The sequence below is a fragment of the Bubalus bubalis genome, chromosome 11 (assembly GCF_019923935.1).
Source record: "Bubalus bubalis isolate 160015118507 breed Murrah chromosome 11, NDDB_SH_1, whole genome shotgun sequence".
Lineage (NCBI taxonomy): Eukaryota > Metazoa > Chordata > Mammalia > Artiodactyla > Bovidae > Bubalus > Bubalus bubalis.
Window position 1 is genome coordinate 43,287,077 of NC_059167.1, and position 25,781 is coordinate 43,312,857.

General features: G+C 41.6%; 1 protein-coding gene across 1 annotated transcript in view; it reads left to right on the forward strand.

Annotated features, from left to right (window-relative positions):
- Positions 1 to 25,781, forward strand: part of SLC27A2 (solute carrier family 27 member 2) — a 56,283-nt gene that overhangs the window by 24,389 nt on the left and 6,113 nt on the right. Inside the window, exons 4-8 of the mRNA XM_006077795.4 lie at positions 3,273 to 3,397; positions 17,780 to 17,974; positions 21,843 to 21,933; positions 22,515 to 22,713; positions 24,404 to 24,501. Coding sequence (XP_006077857.4) covers positions 3,273 to 3,397; positions 17,780 to 17,974; positions 21,843 to 21,933; positions 22,515 to 22,713; positions 24,404 to 24,501 — 708 coding nt within the window. The remainder of the gene's footprint in view (positions 1 to 3,272; positions 3,398 to 17,779; positions 17,975 to 21,842; positions 21,934 to 22,514; positions 22,714 to 24,403; positions 24,502 to 25,781) is intronic.

The window sequence follows — 25,781 nt, forward strand, 5'->3', positions numbered from 1 at the left end:
TTGGGATTGGAATGGAAACTGACCTTTTCCAGTCCTGTGGCCACTGCTGAGTTTTCCAGATTTGCTGGCATATTGAGTGCAGCACTTTCACAGCATCATCTTTTAGGATTTGAAATAGCTCAACTGGAATCCCATCACCTCCATTAGTTTTGTGCATAGTGATGCTTCCTAAGACCCACTTGACTTCACATTCCAGGATGTCTGGCTCTAGGTGAGTGATCACATCATCATGATTATCTGAGTTGTGAAGATCTTTTTTGTATAGTTCTTCTGTATATTCTTGCCATCTCTTCTTAATATCTTCAGCTTCTGTTAGATCCATACCATTTCTGTCCTTGATTGTGCCCATCTTTACATGAAATGTTTCCTTGCTATCTCTAATTTTCTTGAAGCAATCTCTAGTCTTTTCCATTCTATTGCTTTCCTCTATTTCTTTGCATTGATCATTGAAGAAGGCTTTATTATCTTTCCTTGCTGTTCTTGGAACTCAGCATTAAAATGGGCATATCTTCCTTTTCTGCTTTGCCTTTCACTTCTCTTCTTTTCTCAGCTATTTGTAAGGCCTCTTCAGACAACCATTTTGCCTTTTTGCATTTCTTTTTCTTGGGGATGGTCTTGATCCTTGCCTCCTGTACAATGTCATGAACCTCTGTCCATAGTTCTTCATGCACTCTATCAGATCTAATCCCTTGAATCTATTTGTCACTTCCACTGTATAATTGTAAGGGATTTGATTTGGGTCACACCTGAATGGTCTAGTGGTTTTCCCTACTTTCTTCAATTTAAATCTGAATTTGGCAATAAGGAGTTCATGATCTAAGTCACAGTCAGCTCCCAGTCTTATTTTTGCTGACTGTATAGAGCTTCTCCATCTTTGGCTACAAAGAATATAATCAACCTGATTTCAGTGTTGACCATCTGGTGATGTCCACGTGTAGAGTCTTCTCTTGTGTTGTTGGAAGAGGGCGTTTGCTATGACCAGTGCGTTCTCTTGGCAAAACTCTGTTAGCCTTTGACCTGCTTCATTTTGTACTCCAAGGCCAAATTTGCCTGTTACTCCAGGTATCTCTTGACTTCCTACTTTTGCATTCCAGTCCCCTATAATGAAAAGGACATCTTTTTTGGGTGTTAGTTCTAAAACGTCTTGTAGGCCTTCATAGAACTATTCAACTTCAGCTTCTTCAGCATTACTGATCAGGGCAGAGACTTGGATTACTGTGATATTGAATGGTTTGCCTTGGAAACAAACAGAGATCACTGTGTCATTTTTGAGATTGCATCCAACTACTGCATTTCAGACTCTTCTGTTGACTGTGATGGCTACTCCATTTCTTCTACGGGATTCTTGCCCACAGTTGTAGATACAATGGTCATCGGAGTTAAATTCACCCATTCCAGTCCATTTTAGTTCACTGATTCCTAAAATGTTGATGTTCACTCTTGTCATCTCCTGTTTGACCACTTCCAATTTGCCTTGATTCATGGACCTAACATTCCAGATTCCTATGCAATATTGCTCTTTACAGCATAGACTTTACTTCCGTCCCCAGTCACATTCACAATTGGGTGGTGTTGTTGCTTTGGCTCCATCTCTTCATTCTTTCTGGAATTACTTCTCCACTGATCTCCAGTAGCATATTGGGCACCTTCCAACCAAGGGAGTTCATCTTTCAGTGTCCTATCTTTTTGTCTTTTCTTATTGTTCATGGGGTTCTAAAGGCAAAAATACTGAAGTGGTTTTCCATTCCCTTCTCCAGTGGACCACATTTTGTCAGAACTCTCCACCATGGCCCATCCATCTTGGGTGGCCCCACATGGCATGGCTCCTAGTTTCATTGAGTTAGACAACAGTGTGGTCCATGTGATCAGATTGGTTAGTTTTCTGTGATTGTGGTTTTCAATCTATCTGCCCTCCCATGGAGAAGGATAATCTCCCCTTTCCAAGATCCTTAGTTTAATCACATCTACATATTCCCTTTTGTCATGTAAGGTAGCATATTCACGGGTTCTAGAGATTAGGATGTGGATGTGTTGGGAACCATTATTCTGTCTATATCATCCACCATAGAAGACTATCTCCTGCTTGCTCAAGACACTTACAAACTCTCCAGGATTGTAGGCCTAGCTGCTTCTCCAGGTTCATCTCCTTTGACCCACCCACCTTTCACCACTCTGGTCACAGACCAACTGAATCTTGGCCATCCCCCAACCTTCTGGACCATCCTTTCTTTATGTTCTTGTTTTTCCCTCTGCCAGGAATTCTCTCATTTTTCTTCATATTCATTTGTCAAGACCTAATTCAAATCCTACCTTTTTAAAAATATGTCTTTCTCAGCCCTTGCCCAGGAAAAATTTTTTTTTTTTTTTTTTTTTTTTTAATTTTATTTTATTTTTAAACTTTACATAACTGTATTAGATTTGCCAAATATCAAAATGAATCCGCCACAGGTTTACATGTGTTCCCCATCCTGAACCCTCCTCCCTCCTCCCTCCCCATTCCATCCCTCTGGGTCGTCCCAGTGCACCAGCCCCAAGCATCCAGTATCGTGCATCGAACCTGGACTGGCAACTCGTTTCATACATGATATTTTACATGTTTCAATGCCATTCTCCCAAATCTTCCCACCCTCTCCCTCTCCCACAGAGTCCATAAGATTGTTCTATACATCAGTGTCTCTTTTGCTGTCTCGTACACAGGGTTATTGTTACCATCTTTCTAAATTCCATATATATGCGTTAGTATACTGTATTGGTGTTTTTCTTTCTGGCTTACTTCACTCTGTATAATAGGCTCCAGTTTCATCCACCTCATTAGAACTGCTTCAAATGTATTCTTTTTAATGGCTGAATAATACTCCATTGTGTATATGTACCACAGCTTTCTTATCCATTCATCTGCTGATGGGCATCTAGGTTGCTTCCATGTCCTGGCTATTATAAACAGTGCTGCAATGAACATTGGGGTACTCGTGTCTCTTTCCCTTCTACCTTCCCTAACACACACACACCCTTAGGGCTTCCCTGGACTGTGTTTATTTATTGCAAGCTGATTTTACTAGAAAACTTTATGTCTTCTCCCCCACTATACTGTAATCTCCTATTGAATAAAACCATGTCTTATTCTTTTTTTTTTTTTTTTTGCATTGAATATGGTTGGTCCCTAACACTTGTTTATGAATGTAATTCACATATAAATTTCAAAAGTGAAAAATATAACTTGGGACTTTTTTGGTAGCATTCCTTTATTGGTACCTTCTATTCCTTCTCGCTAGGTGCTACTCTTGTTTTGCGGACCAAATTTTCAGCCAGCCAGTTTTGGGATGACTGCAGAAAATATAACATCACTGTCATTCAGTATATTGGTGAACTGCTTCGATATTTATGCAACTGTCCTCAGGTAACACTTCCTATGTTTCATTATCTTTTTGAAATGCTTAAGATGGGAATGCAAGTCACTTTGGATCATGCTAGGTTTCAACTGCTTCTTATATATCAGTTTTCAGCTTATACTGTAGTTTTTCATTATAAAGTTCTTGGCAGCACACCTACCATAACGAATTTGTTGGTTAGTGTGTTAGTAGCTCAGTCATGTCCAACTCTTTGCAACTCCATGGACTATAGCCTGTCGGGCACCTCTGTCCATGGAATTCTCTGGGCAAGAATAATGGAGTGGGTGGCCATTCCCTTATTCAGTGGGTCTTCCAGATCCAGGGATCAAACCCAGGTCTCCTGCATTGCAGGCAGATTCTTTACTGTCTGAGCCACCGGGAAAGCCATTACTTGATGGCAATCATTGTAATAGGGTTTCCCAGGCACCTCAGTCGTAAAGAATTTGCCTGCCAAGCAGGAAGCACAGGTTCGATCCCTGGGTCAGGAAGACCCCTGGAGAAGGGAATGGCAAGCCATTCCAGTATTCTTGCCTGGAGAATTCCATGGACAGAGGAGCCTGACAGTCTACAGTCCCTGCGGTCACAAAAGTCAGATATGACTAAGCATGCACACAAAGCAAAGCTGCTGTGATAACATTATTCCCTACCTTTGTACCTGTTTTCATACCTTACCCTCTACCCAGCATATCCTCTGCTTCCTTCTCTACTTGTTTAAACCCTACTCACTGTCAAAGCCCAGCTTCAGTGATACCTCACATGTTAAACTTATGTGAATCACCCAAACAGAAGTCATTGCTTCCTTCCTGTACCTCATTTGTTTTCTCCTTCTTTGTGGCCCTTGTCACTTTGCAGGTGTTGGTCTTCATGCCTCCCATGGGACCACATCTCATCGCCTTGCCCTCTCTTATACCACATTCATGCAGAAAACTTTTACTTAATGTTGCTTAGTGAATAAACTTAGGAACCATCTGACCAAATCTGTTTCCAAGCTTAGAACAGATGTCCCAAGGTAATAACTCCAAGTACTGTGGATCTGCCCCGCCTCTACTACTACTACTACTTAGTCGCTTCAGTCGTGTCCAACTCTGTGCGACCCCATAGACAGTAGCCCACCAGGCTCCCCCATCCCTGGGATTCTCCAGGCAAGAACACTGGAGTGGGTTGACATTTCCTTCTCCAATTCATGAAAGTGAAAAGTGAAAGGGAAGTTGCTCAGTCGTGTCTGACCCTTAGCGACCCCATGGACTGTAGCCCACCAGACTTCTCCATCCATGGGATTTTCCAGGCAAGAGTACTGGAGTGGGGTGCCATAGATACCCACATATCTTGATGGGGTTGTTTGAAAGAGCTCGTTCTGCCCAGGTTCTCAGCTCTCAGAGGGCAGCCTGCCTGGGACCACATCAAGGTCCCAATTTTTTACACCCATTATTTTGCACCCACTCATTCTTTACTGTATGAATTTATCCCGTGCACCATAGGATGTTTAATAGCATCCTTGGATTTTACACAGGACATGCCAGTGATACCCTCCCCATCCTCCCAGGTCATCATAATCAAAATATCTTCATACATTGCCAGATATCCCCTGGCAGGAAAAATCAACCCTTCATTAGGACCACTAAACTAGACAATGCAGTAAACTCACCAGATTCTACTTTCTTTAATCCTTTTACTCATCAAAAGAAAACAAACTCAAAGGATCACTAAGTTGATCAACTGCTATTTATAAGCACCAGTTATGCTCAGTTTCGGAGAAGGCAATGGCACCCCACTCCAGTACTCTTGCCTGGAAAATCCCATGGGCGGAGGAGCCTAGTAGGCTGCAGTCCATGGGGTCACTAAGAGTCGGACACGACTGAGCGACTTCACTTTCACTTTTTACTTTCATGCATTGGAGAAGGAAAAATGGCAACCCACTCCAGTGTTCTTGCCTGGAGAATCCCAGGGACGGGGGAGCCTGGTGGGCTGCCGTCCATGGGGTCGCACCGAGTCGGACACGACTGAGGTGACTTAGCAGTAGCAGTAGCAGTATGTTCAGTTTATATATAGGCTACCTTAGAAATGTTTCAGATCCAGTTCCAGACCATCACAACAAAGCAAATTCCACAATAAAGCAAGTCACATGAATGTTTTGGTTTCCGAGAGCACATAAAAGTTATGTGTATACCATGCTGTAGTCTATTAAGTGTGCAATAGCATTATATCTTTAAAAAGCAGTGTATATACCTTAATTCCTACCTTAAGTAGGAAGTCAAGAAACACCTGGAGTAACAGGCAAATTTGGCCTTGGAATACGGAATGAAGCAGGGCAAAGACTAATAGAGTTTTGCCAAGAAAATGCACTGGTCATAGCAAACACCCTCTTCCAACAACACAAGAGAGACTCTACACATGGACATCACCAGATGGTCAACACGAAATCAGATTGATTATGTTCCTTGCAGCCAAAGATGGAGAAGCTCTATACAGTCAACAAAAAGAAGACCAGGAGCTGACTGTAGCTCAGATCATGAACTCCTTATTGCCAAATTCAGACTTAAATTGAAGAAAGTAGGGAAAACCACTAGACCATTCAGGTATGACCTAAATCAAATCCCTTATGATTATACAGTGGAAGTGACAAATAGATTTAATGGACTAGATGTGATAGATAGAGTGCCTGATGAACTATGGAATGAGGTTTGTGACATTGTACAGTAGACAGGGATCAAGACCATCCCCATGGAAAAGAAATGCAAAAAAGCAAATGACTGTCTGGGGAGGCCTTACAAATAGCTGGGGAAAGAAGAGAAGTGAAAGGCAAAGGAGAAATGGAAAGATATAAGCATCTGAATGCAGAGTTCCAAAGAATAGCAAGAAGAAATAAGAAAGCCTTCCTCAGCGACCAATGCAAAGAAATAGAGGAAAACAACAGAATGGGAAAGACTAGAGATCTCTTCAAGAAAATTAGAGATACCAAGGGAACATTTCATGCAAAGATGGGCTCAATAAAGGACAGAAATGGTATGGACCTAACAGAAGCAGAAGATATTAAGAAGAGATGGCAAGAATACACAGAAGAACTGTACAAAAAAGATCTTCATGACCCAGATAATCACGATGGTGTGATCACTCACCTAGAGCCAGACATCCTGGAATGTGAAGTCAAGTGGGCCTTAGAAAGCATCACTGTTCATAGTGTTCAAAGCTAGTGGAGGTGATGGAATTCCAGTTGAGCTATTCCAAATCCTGAAAGATGATGCTGTGAAAGTGCTGCACTCAATATGCCATCGAATTTGGAAAACTCAGCAGTGGCCACAGGACTGGAAAAGTTCAGTTTTCATTCCAATCCCAAAGAAAGGCAATGCCAAATAATGCTCAAACTACCGCACAATTACACTCATCTCACACACTAGTAAAGTAATGCTCAAAATTCTCCAAGCCAGGATTCAGCAATATGTGAACCCTGAACTTCCTGATGTTCAAGCTGGTTTTAGAAAAGGCATAGGAACCAGACAGAGATCAAATTGCCATATCCGCTGGATCATGGAAAAAGCAAGAGAGTTCTAGAAAAACATCTATTTCTGCTTTATTGACTATGCCAAAGCCTTTGACTCTGTGGATCACAATAAACTGTGGAAAATTCTGAAAGAGATGGGAATACCAGACCACCTGATCTGCCTCTTGAGAAATCTGTATGCAGGTCAGGAAGCAACAGTTAGAACTGGACATGGAACAACAGACTGCTTCCAAATAGGAAAAGAATTACGTCAAGACTGTATATTGCCACCCTGCTTATTTAACTTCTATGCAGAGTACATCATGAGAAACACTGGGCTGGAAGAAGCACAAGCTGGAATCAAGATTGCCAGGAGAAATATCAATAACCTCAGATATGCAGATGACACCACCCTTATGGCAGAAAGTGAAGAGGAACTAAAAAGCCTCTTGATGAAAGTGAAAGTGGAGAGTGAAAAAGTTGGCTTAAAGCTCAACATTCAGAAAAGTAAGATCATGACATCTGGTCCCATCACTTCATGGGAAATAGGTGGGGAAACAGTGGAAACAGTGTCAGACTTAATTTTTTTGGGCTCCAAAATCACTGCAGATGGTGATGGCAGCCATGAAATTAAAAGATGCTTACTCCTTGGAAGGAAAGTTATGACCAACCTAGATAGCATATTCAAAAGCAGAGACGTTACTTTGCCAACAAAGGTCTGTCTAGTCAAGGCTATGGTTTTTCCAGTGGTCATGTATGGATGTGAGAGTTGGACTGTGAAGAAGGCTGAGCGCCGAAGAATTGATGCTTTTGAACTGTGGTGTTGGAGAAGACTCTTGAGAATCCCTTGGACTGCAAGGAGATCCAACCAGTCCATCCTAAAGGAGATCAGTCCTGGGTATTCCCTGGAAGGAATGATGCTAAAGCTGAAACTCCAGTACTTTGGCCACCTCATGTGAAGAGTTGACTCATTGGAAAAGACTCTGATGCTGAGAGGGATTGGGGGCAAGAGGAGAAGGGGACGACAGAGGATGAGATGGCTGGATGGCATCACCGACTCAATGGACATGAGTCTGAGTGAACTCCGGGAGTTAGTGATGGACAGGGAGGCCTGGAGTGCTGCGATTCATGGGGTCGCAAAGAGTCGGACATAACTGAGCGACTGAATTGACTGACTGATACCTTAATTTTAAAATACTTTATTGCTAAAAATGTTAACCATCATCTGACAATGCTGGCTTGCCACCAACCTTCAATTTGTGAAAAAAAAAAAAAAAAAAAGAAGTATCTGCAAAGCACAATGAAGCAGGGTATGCCTGTAACAGAAGCAGTGTGACATAAAGAAGTATAAGATGCTCTTGCCTTAGTTCTTTCTCTTCTTACTTTATGTGGTCTCTGCCCACATGTCACTTCATTAGAGAGATCCTTCCTACTAATTCTCAAGCATCCCATCCTGCCCCTTACCATGCATCTGTGGGTTACTGCTCTCTGTGCCACTGTCACTCCTGACAGACTGCAGGTTTGTATGACTGTTGTCTTTCTCCTCCAGTTAAATGAAAGCTCCATGCACCAGGGGCTTTGTTGATTGCCAGAGCACTGAGATCTGTATCTGGCACATTCTAGGCATCAACAAATTTTGCTGAATGAACCTCTAAATTCTTGCTCCTGAAAGATATGTAATTGACTTGGGGGAAGTAACGTGTTCCCCAAAAATATTTGGGCTTAGCACACATTATTCTAATTCATGAGGCAGATTCAACAGATTCCTGAGGGTCATAATTAGGTGAGTTGGGTGAGGACCTTTCCCATAGCAATTTTTGTTGATGTCATTATTGAGTGTTTTTCACATTAATATTCCACCTGGTGTGGAAGATTGCATGCTTCTGTATCAAACCCCGGAGAAGGCAATGGCACCCCACTCCAGTACTCTTGCCTGGAAAATCCCATGGGCAGAGGAGCCTGGTAGGCTGCAGTCCATGGGGTCGCGAGGAGTCGGACACGACTGCGTGACTTCACTTTCACTTTTCACTTTCATCCATTGGAGAAGGAAATGGCAACCCACTCCAGTGTTCTTGCCTGGAGAATCCCAGGGACGGGGGAGCCTGGTGGGCTGCCGTCTATGGGGTCGCACAGAGTTGGACACAACTGAAGTGACTTAGCAGCAGCAGCAGCAGCAGTATCAAACCCCAGAAATCCATATAGGGCCCTGCTGTTTGGCTTTTCTTCTCTGCCTTAAAAACACTTCCTTGTCAGTTAGAAGTCTCCTGGGGGAGGGGGCATGTTAGGTTTTTTTCCTGTTAGTTCTAAGGGGAGCCACCTTTGGAGTTGAGGAAAATAAACATGTTCTTATGTCACTTTTTCAGGTTCATACACATACACACACTTCCACATTTCCTTTTTATTAATATTGTCTCAGATGCTGGAAAGCATTCAGTTTGATTGGAGTTTTACATCATCAAAAGATATTATGATTTGTTGTATAATAGTAGTACCTAGACAACCTCTAATCTAGAAAGAGATTTGGAGTTTCTGTTTGCCCTTGATTTACCCCACCCCTGAGTTCTGGTCTGGTTTGTCTGGAAAATACTTATTAGTATTGTAAGAAATGCTCAAAGTCATCTCAAAAAACCTTCAGTTGAAGATTTTTTAAATGTTATGATCTTTTGTATAGAAAATGCAAATCAAAAATACAGTGAGGTAGCATAGTGGTCAGAATGGCCATCATCAAAAAAATCTACAAACAATAAATGCTGGAGAGGGTGTGAAGAAAAGGGAACCCTCCTATAGTGTTGGTGGGAATGTAAATTGGTACAGCCACTCTGGAGAACAGTATGGAGATTCCTTGAAAAACTAAAAATAGAGCTACCATTTGATCCATCAATCCCACTCCTGGGCTTATATCCAGAGTAAAATATGGTCCAAAAGGGTACACGCACCCCAGTGTTCACTGCAGCAGTTTACAGTACCCAAGGCATGGAAGCAACCTAAATTCCATCAACAGAGGAATGGATAAGATGTGGCACATGTATACAATAGAATATTACTCAGCCATTTAAAAGAATGACATAATGCCATTTGCAGCAATATGGATGACCTAGAGGGTGTCATACTGAGTGAAGTAAGTCAGACAGTGAAAGAGAAATGTCCTATGTTATCACTTAAATATGGAATCTTAAAAGAAATATATGAATTAACTCATTTACAAAACGGAAATAGACTCACAGACTTAAAGAACAAATTTATGGTTGCCAGCAGGGGAAGGAATAACTAGGGAGTTTGGCATCGACATGTACACAGTGCTATATTTAAAATGGATAACCAGCAAAGACCCACTCTATAACGCAGGGAACTCTGCTCAAGATTATATAACAACCTAAATGGGAAAAGAATTTTTAAAAGATTAGAAACATGTATATGTATAACTGAATCATTTTTCTGTACATCTGAAATTTTCACAGCATTGTTAATCAACTATACTCCACTAAAAAATAAAAAGTTAAAAAAGAGGAGATGATAGATATGTACAATAATATACTACTCAGCTATAAAAAAAGAATGAAATATTGCCATTTGCAGCAATAACAACAAAAGTGGATATAAACTAAAACTGATGGTGGAAGGCTTGCACCAATGTCATCAGAAATGCCCTGGGCCTTCGAGCTTCTGAAATAGGCTGATCCTGGAGCAGCTAACTCTACCGTCAGCCCCCAGGCACTGGATATCAGGAAGGCAACTCCTACCCTAGCTAAGCATATGAACCAAATGACACCCATCCACAGAATGACCTGGTTCATCAGGAGAATCTGGGGCAATGTTGAGAAGATGCTTCTCCTCCCTCTCCTGAGTCATGTTCAGTAGCTCCCTTGGTAAAGTAGAGGACTAGGGAGAAATGCACAAGCCACCTTAGGGCAGGAGTTCAGTTTATTACAGTACATTAGTCAGTACATTAACAGACTTAATGTAGTGCTTAAGAGCAAGGACTCTGGAGGCAGCATGTCTGAACTCTGACCATTTGAGCAGCATGGTCAACCTCTCTCAATATTTTATCAGAGACAGGAGACTTATGGTCTGGGGAAGACCTAGAGGAGCTCTGAACTTCTCAAGGACCCTAGGAACAGAGGAGGGCAGGGGTTGAGGCACTGAGAGCAGATATTGAGTAATTGTCTACTTACTGACCAGCTCCCTTGCCCTGCACAGCTTTCAGAACTCTAGCAGTAAGGGATGCTTGCAGGCAAGATGTTGGAGGAGAGCTAAGCTTTGTTGTTGCTGTTCAGTCCCCTAGTTGTGTCTGTCTCTTCGCAACCCTATGGACTGCAGCATGCCAGGCTTTCCTGACCCTCACCACCTCCTGGAGTTTGCCCAAGTTCATGTCCATTGCATTGGTGATGCCATCCAGCCATCTTAGGGAGTTACTCTTAGGGAGAACTAAACTTTCCCAGAAAAGAAACTGGACATCGGCTCACTGCCACCTCACTGGACAGAGCAGCTCAAGCATCTTTTTGCTGCCTTGTGCATGCTCAGTTGCTTCATTGGTGTCCGACTCTTTGTGACCCCATGGGCTGTAACCCACCAGGCTCCTCTGTCCATGGGATTCTCCAGGCAAGAATACTGGAGTGGGTTGCCGTGCCCTCCTCCAGGGGATCTTCCCAACCCAGGGATCGAACCTGCGTCTTTTATGTCTCCTACATTGGCAGGTGGGTTCTTTACAACTTAGTGCCACCTGGGTTGTCTTACTCCTAAATATGAACAGATTCCAAAGGAAAACCTCTAACAGGAAAGATCATTTTTAAAAAAGAAGAAGAAGAAAGAGCATTAATTCAGACAGTAGGAGAAGACTTCCAGAAATCAATAATTAATATTCTCAGAAATGTTAGAGAAGATATATTATATCCATAAAGCAAAAATAGTAGGCTACTAAAAAAGCCAGAATAATGCCTCCTGAAAAATAAAAATATGATTTAAAAATTACTTAATCCATAGAAAAGTTGCCAGATAAAGTTGAGTAATCTTACAGAAAATTGGAGGAAAGATAAAGTGATGGACATGAGTGGAGACAAAATAAGAAAATTAGAGGATCCAAAAGATTCAGTATCTGATTAATAGGACATTAGGGAAAGGATAGCAAAAATGGAGAGGAGGAAATTGTTAAGAAATAACAGAAGAAAACTTCCCAAAACTGAAGGATGCATTGAAAGGGCTAATTGAGTACCTAAGAAAATGAGTGGAATTTTTTTTTAATGCTTAAACCACACTATGATGTTATTTAAGACTATCAAAAGAGAGAGAGGATTCTATACGAATAACATTTAACTTGCCTACAGTAACACTCAAGCTGGAAGACACAGGAAGCTGTGCCTTCAAAATTCTAAGTAAACATTATTAATGATCTAGAATCTTATATACAACCAAATTATTAATCAAGTGTAAAATAAGATTTTCAGACATTCAAAGTCTCAAAAAAAACACCTTACCTCCTATGTACCTTCCTTTAGGAAGTTCCTAGAGAAAGTATTCCATCCAAACAGGAGAAAAAAGAAAAAGAAGACCCAGGATCCAGGGAAAAGAGACAAAGGATATTGCTAGGCCTGGAGAACAACTAGTCCAGATTGGAACAAAAGGATAAAAGGAATAAAAATGGAAAAAAGGAAATTGTATCGTCTGATAGAAGGAGTATCATTGTATTTAGATGCTTTTGGAGGATAAGGAAAGAACTACAAATAAAAACTAAGAAAATCAAGAAAATGGGCGGGGAGGAAATTATTCCTAGGAAAAACAAACATTTGTTCAAGAATTTGTTCATAGTATGTTACTGAGTTCATCAGTGGTGAGTTAGGGGCAGAATAATGTGAACATTGAATATTGATTTAACCAAAAACTGTGATATTGGAAAGTTGAGAGAGAGTTTAATCCTCATCCAGCACAATGGCAAATAAGTAAATAATGTCTAAAGTGTTTACTCGAAAGATAGCAGATCTTTTCATTTAGAAACACGGAGGTGAGAAGCAGCAGCGACAAGCATTAAAAGCATCTGCCTCTGGGTAGTAGGCTGGAGTCAAAGGATGAAGACAAATAAATGGAATAACATTTCTTCATGTAAAAGCCTTTCAGTACTGTTGGGTTCTTAAACTCTGTGTGTGTGTGTTGCTTTTTTTTAACTAAGGAAAAGCATGCTCTTCCGAAGTCATACAGATTTGGATTTGAATTTTGGGGCAACTGTGTTTCTACCTGTGTGATCTTGGGCAAATTGCTTTAAACTTTTCAAAGTTCTGTTTCCTCAACTGTAATCTGAGGCAAATACTTGATTATCTCTCACATTTCAGTAGGGCTCCTTCAGACCTTAGATAATACAGGGCAATTGCCTGACACAGAGCAAAACCCTCAATAAAAGTCTTCTGCTTCCTCTGATTACCTGGCACCCTGTACCCTCTCTGAACACCCTGACCTCTGACCCTTCATTAGTCATTCAATCTGCGGTGGATTAAAATGCCCCAGGTGTGTTTGCATGTTGCACCTCACCTGTAACGTGGAATAGAATGTTTGATATTTGTTTAAAAAAACAAATGAGCAGGTGACCCTTGACCTAAAATACAGTTCCTCTGGGGAGTGGCTCTGGTGATGAGGAAATTCCAAAAAGAGAAACACTGCTACTCGCAAGCCCTGGTGATCAAAAGCTTAGGTGAGAACCAGACATCTCCAAAGGCTTCAGGAACTCTCAAACATTTCCAGCCTACAGCCTTAATCCCTTTTGCTGGTGTAATTGGATCTCTCGGTTTCTGATAACACTAAGCTGGTGGTATTGTGACTGTGAGCCCAGCTACCTGGCACCTACAGGTGACAGATGCACCTGTGAGGCCAGCCCACTTCCCACATTTCAGAGCGCTGCAGCCTCCTGCATCCTAAGCCCTCCCTGGTGTGGATGTCCCAGCTGTGACCTGTTGAACAGGATGGCTGGTGTTTTCATGGCGGAGGTTATGTCTTCTTTTACTATGGGAATTACACTCTATGCCAAGCATAGGGCCAGGCACTATGGACAATATATAGAGAGATTTGGACTCAAAGGAGCTTACAGTCTAATTAGACAAAGAAATGAACTAACAGGGCAATGGTGGACTGCATGTAGAAGAAGTAAGGTCTCGGGTTTACACACTGAATTGCTACTCTTGAACTTCTCACGCAGGCCTGGGGACCAAGTCAGGTGGTTATTTTTTAAGCAAATATTTTTGATGTTTTATTCTCAGAGTGGCAGTGAGGCACACCAGTGTGGTGGCAAGGATAGTCTCTGGAAAGCTGACAGTCCTTGCTGAGGAATAGTGCCTTATAAACAAGGTGACCCTATCTATAAATCACTATCCAAACAGGGCCATTTGAGAGCAGAAGGCATGTCACTAAGAAGCACATCGGAACAACAGGTGTAAACCAGAACCGGCCCTGGCAAACCAGATGTATGGTGTCCTGACTGCTGTTGTTGTTTTAATCGCCAAGTTGTGTCCAACTCTTTTGAAACCCTGTAGACTATAGCCCACCAGGCTCTTCTGTCCATGGGATTTCCCAGGCAAGAGTACTGGAGTGGGTTGCCATTTCCTTCTCCAGGGAATCTTCCCCATCCAGGGATGAAACTTCTGTCTCCTGCATTGGCAGAAGGATTCTTTACCGCTGAGCCACCTGCAAAGCCCATGCTGACTTATTGGTACTTGATAATTATAAAAGGGATCCAAGTAACCTAGGGACCAAGAGAGCTGATGAAGAGAATAGGTTCCCAATCAGAACAAGTAGATTCGTGCAAGTTCAGAAGGCTTCTCGGGTAAGACTCCTCAATACACTGGTTAAGAACCACTGGCTCAGATTTCCCTGGTGGTCCAGGGGTTAAGAATCTGCACTTCCACTGCAGAGGGTGCAGGTTTGATCCCTAATTGGGGAACTAATATCTTGCAAGCCATGCGGTGGGGCCAAAAAAAAGAGCCACTGGCATCAAGCCCCTAGTCTGTCTCTCTGCCTACACATTTCCTCCTCATAAGACTGCACAAGGGGCCCGCTTTTAACTAGGGACAGGTATTGTCCACCTCTCTGGTTAGGTCTCCTGAAAGAACTTTATCACTTGAATTTTGACCAAGGCGCTACTTAAAAATTAAGTGCTCACACGCTGCTCCACTGGCTCCTTGACATCTCGCATGGAAACCATTCAAGTTTGGTTTGGTTTGGTTTTTAACCACCGGATCAAAGGTTCTCCCCTTGTCAGAGAACTGCCAGCCTCTCACTGCAAACAGTTTTTTTTTTCCAGAAAGGGTCTCTTATTCCAAAATCATTTCACAGTGATTTCACAGAATAAGAAATAATGTAATACACAAAAATAAACTCAAAATGGATTAAAGATCTAAACGTAAGACCAGAAACTATAAAACTCCTAGAGGAGAACATAGGCAAAACACTCTCTGACATACATCACAGCAGGATCCTCTATGACCCACCTCCCAGAATATTGGAAATAAAAGCAAAAATAAACAAATGGGACCTAATTAACCTTAAAAGCTTCTGCACATCAAAGGAAACTATTAGCAAGGTGAAAAGACAGCCTTCAGAATGGGAGAAGATAATAGCAAATGAAGCAACTGACAAACAACTAATCTCGAGAATATACAAGCAACTCCTACAGCTCAACTCCAGAAAAATAAATGACCCAATCAAAAATGGGCCAAAGAACTAAATAGACATTTCTCCAAAGAAGACATACAGATGGCTCACAAACACATGAAAAGATGCTCAACATCACTCATTATCAGAGAAATGCAAATCAAAACCACTATGAGGTACCATTTCACACCAGTCAGAATGGCTGCGATCCAAAAGTCTACAAGTAATAAATGCTGGAGAGGGTGTGGAGAAAAGGGAACCCTCTTACAGTGTTGGTGGGAATGCAAACTAGTACAGCCACTATGGAGAACAGTGTGGAGATTCCTTAAAAAACTGGAAATAGACCTGCCTTATGATCCAGCAATCCCACTGCTGGGCATACACACTGAGGAAACCAGAAGGGAAAGAGACACGTGCACCCCAATGTTCATCGCAGCACTGTTTATAATAGCTAGGACATGGAAGCAACCTAGATGTCCATCAGCAGATGAATGGATAAGAAAGCTGTGGTACATATACACAATGGAGTATTATTCAGCCATTAAAAAGAATACATTTGAATCAGTTCTAATGAGGTGGATGAAACTGGAGCCTATTATACAGAGTGAAGTAAGCCAGAAAGAAAAACACCAATACAGTATACTAACGCATATATATGGAATTTAGAAAGGTGGTAACAATAACCCTGTGTACAAGACAGGAAAAGAGACACTGATGTATAGAACAGTCTTATGGACTCTGTGGGAGAGAGAGAGGGTGGGAAGATTTGGGAGAATGGCATTCAAACATGTAAAATATCATGTATGAAACGAGTTGCCAGTCCAGGTTCAATGCACGATACTGGATGCTTGGGGCTGGTGCACTGGGACGACCCAGAGGGATGGAATGAGGAGGGAGGAGGGAGGAGGGTTCAGGATGGGGAACACATGTATACCTGTGGCGGATTCATTTTGATATTTGGCAAAACTAATACAGTTATGTAAAGTTTAAAAATAAAATAAAATTTAAAAAAAAAGTTACTACAAAAAAAAAAAGAAAGAATGTAGAAATGCTCTTCAGAATATTTGCTCTTTTAGGCAAATCGCTGCTCAGTTAATGAGATTTATTTGACAGGAGAGGAGAACCATAGTCACCTAGCACTTTCACCTCTCTCCATCCTGTTTTCTCTTAGAATAAAGGTCATCAAGCTATACATTTTGCAAGTTAAAATTATACTTATTTATCTGCCCCTCCCTCCAAGCTGTGATCTCCTGACCTCAATCAAATGCCTCATTAATATAAAATATCATTAAAATTATCTAAGGTTCAGGCATATTTGTAGGGCCTCATAAATGTGGTAGACTGGAAAACAGCCCAATTCTTATCCACCTCTCTTGCTTGATACAAGCTCAGCTTTCAGTTCTTAGACTCAAAACAGCTTTTCCATTGTGATTTCTATTTATAGCAAAGCATATTCCTCCAGGCCACCCGAGGCAGCTGGAAGCCAGTTCCCTCCCAGCTTATCCCCTCCCCTGTTGATTCAGCTCCACCTGCTCTTGTGGAGCTTGATCACCTGGTCTCTCTAGACAATGAATGCGTGAACAAGAGTCCTCTCCAGTCCCACCAGGCCCTCACAAGAGTGCTCTTGGATGACTCTATAGAAAATGATTCTCTCTCTCTCTCTCCCTGGACTGTGTTCCCATTTTCTTCTTCATTGTCAAGTGAAGACTATGGCTTCAGATTGTGTCACTCTCTGACAGACCTGTTCCCATAGCACCTACAATTCACTGAGATTCGCCAGCCTCATCAAGAGAACAATCAACATGCACAGGGAGCTCAGCTCGGTGCTCTGTGATGACCTAGAGGGGTGGGACTGCGGTCCAAGAGGGAGGGGCTATATGTATACATGTAGCTGATTCACATCATTGTACAGCAGAAACTAACATAACATTGTAACATAATCATACTCCAATATACAAAAAGGAAAACAACATGTGACTCAAGCTTCAAATTGGATGGGGATGAAATACTGGCTTCACTTAGTTTTCTGTCCAGTTGTCTCATATCACCTCTTAAAAATCAAAATGGGAAAATACAAGTCTTTCGGCTATTAAGTTCCCAGTGTTGGCCCATACTGTGTTTGGGAATCAGGGGGTGGGTATAATATGTGTGGGGGACAATAAAGGTGTGCACTAAGGTCAATTCATAACCAACATAAATATGTAGAAACACAAGGGCCATTATTAATATGCAAGTACAGCCTCCCAAGATGTTTCAGTTTGGTCTCTTCTTTCTCCTGCTACAGAAACCAAACGATCGTGACCACAAAGTCAGACTGGCAATGGGAAATGGCTTACGAGCAGATGTGTGGAGAGAATTCGTCAGGAGATTTGGGGATATTCACATTAGTGAGTTCTATGCTTCCACTGAAGGCAATATCGGATTTATAAATTACACGAGAAAAATTGGTGCGGTTGGAAGAGTAAACTACCTACAGAAAGTAAGTATATTGGAAAATGAGGGCATCTGCAGCCAGCTTTCAGTACATGGAGATTTCTTGAAAGCTGTATCATGATGATGCTCTTATTAGAATTCCATGACCCATCCCTATCACCAAGAGAGGTTTTGCTCATTCTCTATGACAATGACCTAAAAATGACAGGGTCCTTTAATTTTAACATATTAATTTCTATTAATGACAATCCACTATGATTTTCCATCTTTAACTTGTGTGAAGTCTTCTAATGCCATTTATACTTGTATATGTTAAAACACTTGAAGGTTACCAGTTCTGTATGTTAACTACACACTGTGAAATGTGGTATTTCTCTTTCACTGTGACATGTGTTACCATCAAGAGGCTGGTGGGGGGTCTTTTTATACGTATAGGTGCAGGGCCCTGTCCCCAGAGCTTTGGAAGGAGGGATACCTTGTGTTCACCTTTGTTCAAAGGAGGGCTTCCCTGATGGCTCAGAGGTTAAAGTGTCTGCCTGCAATGCTGGAGACCTGGGTTCAATCCCTGGGTCAGGAAGATCCCCTGGAGAAGGAAATGGCAACCCACTCCAGTATTCTTGCCTGGAGAATCCCATGGATGGAGGAGCCTGACAGGCTATAGTCTACGGGGTTGCAAAGAGTCGGACATGACTGAGCAATTTTACTTTCTCCTGTTCATAGGAGGGTGGGCCCAGACATCAGTATTTTTTTTAGTATTTTTATAAATAAAGTTTTTAATTGGAGGATAATGGCTTTATAATATTGTGCTGGTTTCTGCCATACAACAACATGGATCAACTAATCTTCTGTCTTGAACCTCCCTCCCACCCACCTCATATGCCACCCTTAGTGTGTGTGTGTGTGTCTTCTGTCTTCTGTCTTGAACCTCCCTCCCACCCACCTCATATCCCACCCTTCTAGGTAGTATTTTTTTAAAGCTATTCAACCAAGATTAAGAACTGCTCCTTTGAGAGAACCAGGATGCATCCGAGTTCTAGGATCTTGTAAACAATTGTGTTCACCTGGTAACCACACCGGGCTTCCCAGGTGGTGCTAGTGGTAAAGAACCTGCCTGCCAATGCAGGAGGCTAAGAGACGCAGGTTCCATCCCTAGGTTGGGAAGATCCCCTGGAGGAGGGCATGGCAGCCCACTCCAGTATTCTTGCCTGGAGAATCCCATGGACAGAGGAGCCTGGCGGGCTACAGTCCATAGTGTCACACAGAGTTGGACACGACTGAAGTGACTTAGCACCACGCCACAGTAACTATACCAGAAAGATATTTCTTATGTGTAAGCCAGCTCATGCAGCATTTTCTTTTCCCTCTCCGTCATTTTATTGCCTCATCTCCAGACAATCTCTTTGCCTTTTATTGTGTCTGAGCAGTCAGTCTTCCAGATGACCACCTATTCTGCAAAATTCCAGAAACATTCAGAAAATGCTGAATCTTCACTGGCTTGAACAGTCATTACTGTTGTTATGTCTCGAGCACCTCATCCTGCCTGGGCATGAAACGGCCACACCAGAGCTCCCAGGCAACCGATGCCCCCAGGGACTCACCAGTCAAATACAGAGGACAATAGTCCTCGTGCGTAAGAGAGCTGGCCCAAGAGACCAAATTCCACTACCATCCCAGACCAGCCCAAGGTCATGCCTCAACTTCAGAAATAAAACAAAAAGGGAAAATATAGAGCCTAGTGCCTGGCCCAAACTTAGGTAATAAGGGGAAAGAGTTGTTGAAAGAATTACATTAGATAGAATATAGCCCAGTGCCTGCCATATAATAGCCTTGAATAGCTGTAAAGATTATTATCATTCCATTCTTTGTATCCTGGCCTGATCTCCTGGGATTTCCAAGTCCAAGGCACCTCTCTAACAATAACAGCCAAGCCTGCACTACACATGTCCCTCCACTGTCCTCTACACCTGTGCCACCCAGTATGGTAGCCACTAGCTACACGTGGCTATTTAAATTATGTCCATTTTTAATCAGTTCTTCATTTGACCTAGCCACATTTCAAATGCTTAGTAGCCACGTGTGTTTAGTGACTACCACATTGAGTAGTACAGTTATAGAACATTTCCATCACCATAGAAGATTCTACTGGGCAGCTCTACTACAGACTTGAGAATCACTGTTGAGAGGGTCAGTCTTCTCTAGTCAGGGTCAGGCCAACCTGGATAAGTCCAAACCTTGGAGACCCAGGATAAATGCGGTTCAAAAACAAGAGAGGGCAGACAGCTGAGCTGAGGCCTGGTACAAGATATCTATGTTGTCACTTAAGTGTTAGTCACTCAGATGTGTCTGACTCTTTGAGACCCCATGGACCATAGCCCACCAGGCTCCTCTGTCCATGGGATTCTCCAGGCAAGAATACTGGAGAGGGTTGCCATTCCCTTCTCCAGGGGATCTTCACAACCCAGGAACTGAACCTGAGTCTCCTGCACTGCAGGCAGATTCATTACCATCTGAGCCACCAGGGCACTTACTGACACTCAAAAACATGAGTTGCAAGGACTTCTCTACTGGTCCAGATTTCACCTTCCAATGCAAGGGGTGCAGGCTCAACTCCTGGTTGAGGAGCTAAGATCCCACATGCCTCGCAGCCTAAAAACCAAAACATAAAACAGAAGTAATATTATAACAAATTCAATAAAGACTTTTAAAATAGTCCACATCAAAAAAGATATCTTTTAAGAAAGTGAGTTTCAGGGAAACAGTCAAACCAAACCTGAGCACTTGAGAAGTTGATGTTGTGTATTACTAGTTCTTCCCTTCTCATCCACTGATTGCCATGTTTTGTCATTTTCTACTTTAAACAAAACCATATTTTTTAACTAAAAAAATAAAGAAGATTACCATACATGTGATAGGTAAAGAAGCAATGATTACCACCCCTAATTTTTTTACATTCTTGCAAATAAACAAGATCTACATTTGTTGACTGTGTATGCTATTTGGTTTTTAATGGTTATCTGCTACTACAAAAGCATACGATTGGTTAATTTATGTATAGATTTGAATATAAATTTGAAATGGACATAGTAATCATAGTTAATAATTAAGTCGAAATACTATGATGTTTGTGTTTTGCTGCAAGTATAAAAAATAATATACTTATTGCTCTTAATTATATAAATTTAAATTCTTATGCCCTTGGATTATAGTAACAAGAAATACAGTAGAATTTTAATATTTTATAGCCATGGCATGAAACAAATTATACTATTGTACCACTGAATCTTAAATGTATTTGAGAACATGTCCCTGGAACACAAAACATTTAACAGTGGTGTATTAAGGTTAAACAAGATTTTTTTTTTGCAGGGGGTGGGTATTAAATAAGACTTTAAAAGCCCATTAGTGACATATCCATCAAAGAACATGTATGAGAATGTTCATAACAGCTTTATATTTAATAGTCTAAAACTAGAAACAATCCAAATGTCCGTTAACAGGAAAAGAGATAAAGTATGGTATATTCATACAAGGAAAGTTACATGGCAGTAAAAAGCACACCACTGACACAAACGCCAGCAGGAAGGGAGGAATATCATAGACACGTTGCGTGAAAGCAGCAGATACAAAGGCATATATTTATTTCATGGATTTGATGCTTAAGACTACTTGATAGTAATAAAAATCAGAATAATGACTTGAGAGAGAGGGGCAGGAGGAAACTTCTTAAGGTAATGGAAATGTTTAGTATCTTGATCTGGACAGTAGTTACATAAGTGTATGCATATGTAAAAATTCATCAAGCTGTACACTTAAGGTATCTGTACTTTGCATACTTTCTGTATGCTATAGCACAATAAACAATGAAAATCTGTGAAAGAATATGTGCTCAAAATTATCCATTTTAATTTTACTAGAAAGTCATAAATTATGAGCTGATTAAATATGACGTAGAGAAAGATGAACCCATTCGAGATGGAAATGGATACTGCATCAAGGTTCCCAAAGGTACAGTAAAATTTTGTTATATTAACCTGTCATGTCTTATCTTAACTGAGTAAACCTTAAGAACTAACAAACATATCACTGCTAAAATGAACACGTAAAATTTTTCAGAGTGGGTGGGGGAAGAGGTTTACTTTGTACCCCTGAAAATAGAGAAATTCCAAAAGGTAATGATTTACTACACATGTAATGTAACTATAATTTGAAACCTTGCTTAGTAACTTCTTCATTATGAAGGGGATATGTAATTATGGTTACAAAACTATAGCTAGTTTTAGGGGGCTTTTACTTTTAAGCTTAAACTACCATGCATTTGTCAAATTATGTATATAAATCATTATTCAGTAAAATATTACTATTAAAAGAATTACAAATGTGTAACATAGAGAATATGTGTGTACATGGTGTGTATATGTCTGTATATGATGTACATGGAAATACAGGTACATGTGCATGTAAGATGATACTTTCTGCAGCCAACTTGTTACCAGTGGGTTGTATGCCACCTGTTTGAAAGGCAGGTTAATAATAAAATTTTCCTACTGCTAGCACATAAAATAGCTATATACTTCCTTCTGTCTTAGGTGAACCTGGACTCCTGGTTTGCAAAATCACACAGTTAACACCATTTAGTGGCTATGCCGGAGGAAAGACTCAGACGGAGAAGAAAAAACTGAGAGATGTCTTTAAGAAAGGAGACCTCTATTTCAACACTGGAGATCTCTTAATGATTGACCACGAAAATTTTATCTACTTCCACGACAGAGTTGGAGACACATTCCGGTTGGTTTCTCTGAATTATTGAACCAAAAACAAACACATGCACAATTTGGCTTACTCCTAAATTAGAGTCATGTTCCATTTTGGTTGTGGTGTTCCATTTCCTTCTCTCTCTTTGTCATGTCAGTTCAACCTCCTGTATTCCCAGAAAGGGCTTCCCTGTTGGCTCAGCAGTAAAGAATCCACCTGCAATGCAGGAGACACAGGTTCAATCACTGGGTGGGGAAGATCCCCTGGAGGAGAGCATGGCAACCCACTCCAGTACTCTTGGCTGGAGAATATCACGGACAGAGGAGCCTGGTGGACTATAGTCCATAGGGTCTTAAACAGTCAGACACAACTGAAGCAACTTAGCACGCACACACATTCCCAGAAAATATGGAACAAAATACACAGGGTGTCACTCTGCAATGTGCAGTGAACTTGGCTGAGCAACCAGGTGAGACTAGGAGAGAAAACCTGTGCCTGCTTTGGGGCACCTTCATAACTTGGTCTGTTCAATTCCTCTCATTATCGTCAGTTATTACCAGTCACTCAGGTCAGCCAGGGATGTTCACACTGTTTTCTATCATAAGGCTTTTCTTCAGATAAAATCAAATGCAAATTAATGTGAAGATGATCTAGTTGAAGAGGAGGCAAGGGTTCTGAGCCCCACCTGGGCCTCTCCCTCCTGCTTTCCATCCCCAACCAAATGGTTTCCCACAGAACCCCCAAGTGAGCACAATGAACATTGAAAGTCATTGTAATAGACCATGAAATTAATTCTCAGCAACAGCATTGTCCTCCAGCCTCACGACACTTTGTTTAACCCAGCTTCCTTATTGTATAAACTCCCTGAGGCCAGACTCTGTGTCTGCTTGTTCACCCCCAACCCCAGCACCTAGCACACTGAATTACTTTTTGCATGAATGAATAAAGAAGAGATGGGAGTTGTCTAGTAGAAAGAGCATGGATATGAATGAGAACTCAGCTCCCAGGCTTCCTTTGCCCGTGAGCAGGTGTATTATCAAGGCAGGTAACCTTTCTCCACCTCGGTTCCTTCACCCATGAAATGAAGGTCCCAGTGATCCTTAGGGTTCCTTCCATCTCTAACACCCCATGACTCTGAATCTAAATCATTAGTTTATGCCACCTTCATGTTACTAAAAAAATACTTTGGGGAGATCTAAAGAATTTTAAATGTAAGCAAAATTTAACTAAAATTCAACATTTTATTCTCCCTACAAATAAAGTATGATATTTTCTTTCTTACTAAAAGCATTTTCATAGACATAAGACCCTGAAATACAAGTATGAAATTCTATTTAATAGAAATTTGCTAACTGAATTAAATAGCAAAGTTAGTGAATGAGGAAAGGGAGAGACCTAAACACAGCAAAAAGTCACTGAGATTTATTTTTTATTCCTAGTGCCTTTCTTAGGCCAAACCTGTATTTTAACATTAGAACATCATTCTGTGTACCACATTTCACGTCGGGAGGTTAAAATTCCACATTTTAGTGTTTAGGTATATGCCTTTGTCTTTCGTGCCTCAAGCAGGATGCCTCTCCCATGAGTTAAGTTGGAGAGTTTGAGGACCAAGGTGAGGAAGACAAATGCAGCCACCCCACAGAGGCCTGGGGAAAACACCTGCCACAGACCGCCTGGACCACAGACCACCAGTGACCTCTGCTAACCTTGCCTTTTCTTCCAGGTGGAAAGGGGAAAATGTGGCCACCACTGAAGTCGCTGACACAGTAGGACTGGTTGATTTTGTCGAAGAAGTGAATGTTTATGGTGTGTCTGTGCCAGGTATGCACAATGTATTATAAATCAAAGCTAAAACTCCTGCACTAACTGAACATGATTTTAACCCCAGGGCAAAGTTTGTCATCCTTTTTTCCTGCCAGCTGGAAAAGCAAACAACTCTTTCCCAGCTCCTGGGAGTAAGGGGCTCATGTCTGGTTTATGTGCATTCTAAACCAGCCCCGTGAGTCCCTCTGAACCTGGCCTTCCTCTGTGGTTCAGCTCCCCAGCTGTTCTGAGGCTCTCCAGCAAGACAAATCTCCCAGGGATGCAGGGTCCATGCAGCGTTTGGCATGCCTCGAGAAAACATGTGTCACCCTTGAGAGCTTAGAAATGGCACCTTGGCCTCTGAACTGGAAGGCACAAATAACAGGCAAGTGCATTGGGCTGCCGTCTGCAGGGTCACACAGAGTCGAGCACGACTGAAGTTACTTAGCGGCAGCAGCAGATGCTATACGAAAAAAGCCAAGAAGGGGCTGAGTTTTCCCAGACTTTTACAGCAAGTTCCTGATCCCTGCTTGCCCCACTGAGTTTGAGAAGCTGCTGCTGCTGAGCCTCTGCTAAGAGAGAGGGGAGTGTGGAGTCTGATTTGGGGTCCTGACTCCAACACCTGCTGGCTGTTTGACTTCAGGCAAGCCACTAAATTAGGGAGAATACCAACCCTGCAGTTAAGATTGCCAAGAGAACTAATTCAGTTTAATTACATAAATACTAAATATATGTTTATCAGATATGTACATGAGGGTTGTCATGAAATCATTATAATTATAGATGTCAAGAGGATTAAAACCTCCAAATCACTATCCAAATATAAGGTACTAGGGGTAATGGTGTTTCCTAGAACTCAGTACTTGGGATTCTCATCTATATTCAGAATGGAAATCCCAAAGTCCCTTTTTCTTGAGTTATGATGGTTTCACATGACATCGTACTGTCCTTTTGTTTATTAAAGACTATTTGAGGCTTTCTCTTGCCTGTTCCTCTCCAACTGTGTGACAGTGATATGATAGGAAGTGTAGCCACATCTTGGGTCAGAGTCTGACCCAAGTCCAACTTCTCATGTTGGACTTCAGGCTGAGTTAACACAAGGGCCCATATCCTGGTTGTCAGCCATTGCACCGTGTTCTCACAGATCCCACCCAAAATGTTGCATGCACTTCTAAATGCTGGATTTTTTTTTTTTAAGTAACAATACAAAAGAATGAGTATGACAAGGTAAGAGAATATGGGAAATGGAATGAAAGGCCTAATCCATGTTCTTCAAAGTGGTGTCACCTATAAATGGG